Raw genomic sequence first — 6,031 nt, 5'->3', positions numbered from 1 at the left:
ATTAAATTCTTTTAAGTTCTAACAAATGTATTTTATTAGAACGTGCGCCAGCGTTTGAGAACAAAATGTTTTAGTACTTTGAATCCGCCAAGGAGACAGGATCTGGGTCTGACTGTTTTCTCAGGGTGAAGGTCAAGGCTAACCACTTGGGTGCCTCTCCCTCCAGGCCCGCGCCGCGCCCTCTCACCCAGATTCCCGTCCTGCACCGCGCCGCAAGTCCCCTAGCCGTGGGCACCACCCGATCCCCTCAGCCCCGCCACTGGCCCCTCCCCCGCCCCGCCTCCCCTAGGGCGGCTGTCAGCATCAGCGTCCCACAAAGAGGGCGAAACGTGGGAACGCAGAGAACTAGACCCGGCTTTTGAGGGACCGCCCGAAAAGGGGGTGCACCCCCTCCTTAAGTCCCACCAACCGCGCAGGCCAGCGTCACAGAGCAGGCGTTGGAAACCCGGCGCCGGCGACCCCTCCCACCCTACCTTGAGCTGCGCCCCCTCCTCCGGCGGCCCAGCCTCCTACTTCCGCCCCGCCCACGTGCCCTGGTGGGCGGGTCCAGAGGGGCCCTGCGCTGGGGGAGTCTGTCAAGGCCCTGGCGGGTGAGTTAGTATCGAAGGGGCCGGAACCGGAGCCAACATGGCAGCGGGGTTCGTGCGATGCTGCAGGGTGAGAGGGAGCCCAGCGCTGCGGTGGGGCTGGGGCTTGAATATTGTGCGTGGTCATGGGCCAAAAATAAGTGCGGCCTGGAGGGGTGAGAAGCCGGTCTGAGGAAGGAGACCGCCTAGGGGACCACAGCCCTGCTTTCATTCCTCCTACCACGGGACGGAACGTAGTCCGGAGTTTCATTTTCCCGGATCCTCCCATCAGCAGACCCCTTTGTAGGCGGCATCCTCTCTTTAGAATATCGGTTTTCTTTCTCTGGCCCGGGAACCCTCCAAATATTTACCCCAGGAATCCCACCTTTTTCCGAAGTGAATCTGTCTCTGTGTCAGAACCACGGGAAAAAGGAAAATGGAGCAGCTACTCCTTGAGATACTTAATATATTTAATAAGCTTTTCGTTGTGTAATATGGTGGAGGACGCGTCCACTTTGCTTATGGGAAAAAAAAGTAAAAGAAAAAATCTACCGCAGGATTGTATGTGAACTTGTCTGTATATTCTAGTATGTGTCTTACAGATTCTAAATATATTTGTCACTAGATGCATTTTGGGATCTTAAATATTCCTGGTATATTCACATGACTGCCATTTAGATGTCCCTTAAAATTATGTTTTTAACCAAAAAAGCTGCGGTTTTAGAATAATCCAAAAGAACTGCTGCCCATATTTTGCTGCTTTTATACAAGTTAATGTGCAGAGAAGGCGGAAATTGGGGGATTTTAGCTTTTTTTAACTCCATCACCAGAAAAGTAGATTTCTCAGCCTCCAAGGAAGGAGCTAAAAAACCTGATATAGAAAACTTACATTCTCTTTTTCTTCTTTCACTCATAAAACTAACACTCATATATTTCTAAGAAATGCACAAAATGTTTAATTCTAGTGGTGCCGTTTCGATATTTAAAATTCCATTGTTCTAGACAGAGAGCCCATCGTAATAAAACCAATATTTATATAGCATTAGGCTTTGAAAACATTATCTTATTTTAAACATCCCAACATACATAGTGAGATTAGCCCTGTTTTTCGGTTTTGAATGGAAGCTATAAGCAGTTTGTAACCTAAGGCCACAACTATAGCTGTGAATTCAAATTCAGCAATTGTTAACTCCAGATCCCGTGATATACCTGTTTTCTATTTGTAAACAACCTAATTAACTGGCTAACTTTGTTATGTAACTAACAGGTTGATGTGCATTGTATTCTGGTAATAGCAGCCTTTGCACTTTGTTCTATATAACACATTTTCCTGAATGGTCACATGTGAAGTGACTTTTTCCCTATTTAAAGTCTGACTGGCCGTGGTGTCTCACACCTGTAATCCCAGGACTTTGGGGCGCTGAGGCGGGCAGATCTTCTGAGGTCAGGAGTTGAAGACCAACCTGGCCAACATGGTGAAACCTCATCTTTACTAAAAAAATCCAAAAATTAGCCGAGTGTAGTGGCACACGCCTGCAGTCCCAGCTACTCAGGAGGCTCAGGCGGGAGAATCGCTTGAAATCAGGAGGGAGAGTTTGCTTTGAGCCAAGATTGCATCACTGTACTACAGCATGGGTTACAAGAATGAAACTCCGTCTCAAAAAATAAAGTCTCTCGGTTGGCCGGGCGCGGTGGTTTACGCCTATAACCCTAGCTCCTTGGGAGGCGTAGGCCAGTGGATCACTTGAGACCAGGAGTTTGAGACCTGCCTGGCCAACATAGGGAAACTCCATCTCTACTAAAAAAATATGAAAAATTAGCTGGGCGTGGTGGTGTTGTATTTGACCGGAGCGTAGAAAGTTATCACAAGACAAAAGTATGCCAGATTGCAGGGTCATTTATTATGCCGGCGACCACAGAGGACTCACGTCTCTCCAACCTGTGGTGGCAACAGGAGGGTGCCACGATTTTTTTATACCCGAAAAACCACCTTGGGAGTGGGGGTGAGGGGCGGGGATGGGGATGAAAAGGCTTCAGACATTCCGAGGGCTAGTGGATTCTGTAAATTACCTCCTGGGCAGAGATGAGGGTGGGGGTCTCCGGACATTCCAAGGGATGGGGACTTTTGTCATTCCGTTTGTTACTTAAGTGGTTTACAGAAGTCAAGATAAACATTTGTTTACACATTATCTGGTTAAGGTGGAAATCACAGACCTTAGTTACTTATTACAAGCCACAGGAGCCAGGATGGAACTAGCTTGGGCTGCTTAGTCTGGCAATTGCCGGTAAGCAAAGGCTAGCAATTCTGGCAGTTACTGATAAGAAAAGGTAAACAGCTTTACATAGTTTTGAAGAACAAACTAGCAGTTCTATTTACAGAGGCCAAGGACAGTAGTTATTGTAAGGAGAATGGGGCAGCCATTTCAACTTATATAAAAACAGTTTTGCATTTTATAAAATAGTTTTGCTCCAGTTCTGGCTCTAGGCCAGCACAATATCACACAAAGGCCAGGGGACTTTTGTCATTCCGTTTGTTACTTAAGTGGTTTACAGAAGTCAAGATAAACATTTGTTTACACATTATCTGGTTAAGGTGGAAATCACAGACCTTAGTTACTTATTACAAGTCACAGGAACCAGGATGGAACTAGCTTGGGCTGCTTAGTCTGGCAATTGCCGGTAAGCAAAGGCTAGCAATTCTGGCAGTTACTGATAAGAAAAAGGTAAGCAGCTTTACATAGTGGCTAGTTTGCAAAGCAAACTAGCAGTTTTATTTATAGTAGCCAAGGACAGTAGTTATTGTGAGGAGAATGGGGCAGCCACTACAACTTATTTAAAAACAGTTTTGCATTTTATAAAATAGTTTTGCTCCGGTTCTGGCTCTAGGCCAGCACAATATCACAGTGGCATATGCCTGTAATCCCAGGAGGCCAAGGTTGCAGTGAGCCGAAATTGCCCCACTGCACTCCAGCCAAGGTGACAGAGGGAGACTGTCAAAAAAAAGAAAAAAAAAAAAAAAATTCTCAGTAGACCATTTAACCTGGATTGAGTTCTGACATTTGTGTATGGTATTCAAAAGCATATGTATAATAGAGTCGGATTTTTTTGTTCTGATTTTTGTGGGATGTTTTTCTTTGTTATGAAACTTAGTGACCAATTAGCAGACCAATAGAAAGATAAGTATGGCAAGGTGGTTAATAGCATGTGCTCTTGATAGTAAATGTTAGAATCCTGGTTGCACTAAGAGAAGAGTAACTTGCCTAATTTAGTTGACTTTCTGAGCCTTCATTTCCTCACATGTGAAATTGGACTAAAAATAATGACTTAATCATAGGCTTGACCTGGGATTCAGTGAATTAACCTGTCCTAAAGTGACTGTAAACAAGAATAGATTTGGTCTGTGACTACTGGACAATGAAGACCAGAGAAACTGTTTCACTTTCAAAATAAAATTAATGAAATTGCAAAGAAAATGTGAGCTATCATGCTCTGTGTTTCTTTAATTATAGTATGAGGTATGTTATTTTGAAAGCTCTGTTTCAGTTACAAATATTTGACAATTGTCACCTTACACGAAGGAAATTATAAGTTGAAATTGTCATCTACAAAGACAGTTTCTTTTCACAGATTTTGAAAAACATAAGTTAAATTGTAGAAACTTTAGTATATTCTTCAGCTTCTCTTTTCTCTTAGTATCTAATCTTATTAAAATTGCCAGATAGTTCAATCAAAATATTTTACAGTGAAAATTGTGTAATTTTGGCTGTCCCGAAACCTTTACTCAGGAACACCATTGTGGTCTCCAGTTTGGCAGCTTTAATAAATACAAGTGTTTACTTTTGTATCCATTAAACTGTCATGAATATAAAAATGCAAAGCAATAATGCAAAGCAATGATACATGTATTTTTGATTTTTTTATATGTTCCTTTGAAGAAATATGAGTATATTTCAGATCCTAAGACAAGTAGTGTATTAGTAATTTAGAGCAGGGTTGGCAAACGTTTTTTGTAAAGGAGCAGATAGTAAATGTTTTTGCCTTTGTGAACCATATGGTCTCTGTGGTAACTACTTAGATCTGCTGTGAAAGCAGCAATAGAAAGCATGATGTGGCTTTGTTCCAATAAAATTTTATTTACAAAACTATTGGCTGCCATAGTTTGGTGACTCCTTGCTTAGAATATTGTAACAATGCCTGTAGACAATGAGCAGAAAATACAGAACATGGTTTTATGCTAATTTGTTTTGTTAAGAGTGGGGTATCCTAAAACCTGAGATCCTCTTAGGGGAAGGTTCCCAGAGGCATGCATGGGAGGCTTACAGGGACAGAGTATCAAGGTTGATGGACTAGGCAACTCTTGAACACAGTATGTTCACTTCCAGCCTATTATTCTCCCCAACCCAACTCTCCAATCATCAATGTCCTAGGCACTTGTAAGATACCCAGAATAGTGGTCCTACGTCTACTACTACCCTTAACTGTTGTTTGTCCTGGAAACCCTCCACTTCAATAGTGTTAATACCACTGATTTTATTTTCATTACTTTTTAAAAACATCTCCTCTGTGATAGGAGTTAGATAGCTGGTAATTGGCTTATTTAAATTATGATTGAAAGCATTTAAATAATGACTGTAAAAACTATGAGTATCCTCAAACAAGTTGCTGTACTCACATAATTATCAGTATTCTCTTATCTGATTGATGTTTAACTTATCAAATGTATTTTAATAAAAGTGTTCTTTACAGGTCCTGAGAAGTATTTCTCGTTTTCATTGGAGATCACAGCATACAAAATCTGCTCTACAACGTGAACCAGGATTAGGATTTAGTTTTGGTATATGTTCTGTTCTATCTTTTGACTTTAAAGTTATATATATGAAGCTATATGTATTTGTTTGGAATATGTTTGTAAATAAACTTAATAATGTTCTTAAATAAGTAGAACCAGTCCACGGTCCATATATAGTTCACAATTAATCACACCCATTCTTCCTGATCTCATTTTCTTCCTTAATATACTACACTATACATTAGATCTGTGTTAGCAGCATATATACACTTCTTATGTTCCTTCCTTTTTTTTTCTAAATGTTTAGCCCAAAATAAATGAGATTTACTGATATATATGAATAGGCTTCAACTTATGTATTTCAATGCCACAAACGCATTTTAAAACACTTGTTAGATTACAATGCTAGGTGCCTGGTAATAAGCTAAAGCTTGTTTTTGCTGTAATATATCTGAACTGCAATTTTGGTGCCATTAGATGAAGTTCTCCTGGGACCAGGGAGCCATGTGGTTGTTATAGGGAAAAGGAATTTGATTTTTCTTCCTCTGTCCTCTATAAAATGAAAACCACAAGGCCGGGCTCGGTGGCTCACGCCTGTAATCCCAGCACTTTGGGAGGCCGAGGTGGGTGGATCACGAGGTCAAGAGATCGAGACCATCCTGGTCAACACGGTGAA

General features: G+C 41.6%; 1 protein-coding gene across 5 annotated transcripts in view; it reads left to right on the top strand.

Annotated features, from left to right (window-relative positions):
* The first annotated feature begins 439 nt into the window (after window positions 1-439).
* Window positions 440-6,031, top strand: part of ACADM (acyl-CoA dehydrogenase medium chain) — a 44,083-nt gene continuing 38,491 nt past the window's right edge. For 2 of the 5 annotated variants that reach the window (XM_017531530.2, XM_017531538.2), the window contains exons 1-2: window positions 440-657; window positions 5,313-5,400. In XM_017531530.2, the coding sequence (XP_017387019.1) occupies window positions 628-657; window positions 5,313-5,400 (118 nt within the window). In that variant the 5' untranslated portion in view covers window positions 440-627. Of the gene's footprint in view, window positions 658-5,312; window positions 5,401-6,031 lie in introns of those variants that run through there. The other 3 variants (XM_017531546.2, XM_017531556.2, XM_037739628.1) reach the window with 2 other exon arrangements.

The sequence above is a fragment of the Cebus imitator genome, unplaced genomic scaffold (genome assembly GCF_001604975.1).
Source record: "Cebus imitator isolate Cc_AM_T3 unplaced genomic scaffold, Cebus_imitator-1.0 Scaffold3, whole genome shotgun sequence".
Classification (NCBI taxonomy): domain Eukaryota; kingdom Metazoa; phylum Chordata; class Mammalia; order Primates; family Cebidae; genus Cebus; species Cebus imitator.
This window is presented reverse-complemented; position numbering and strand designations above follow the sequence as displayed.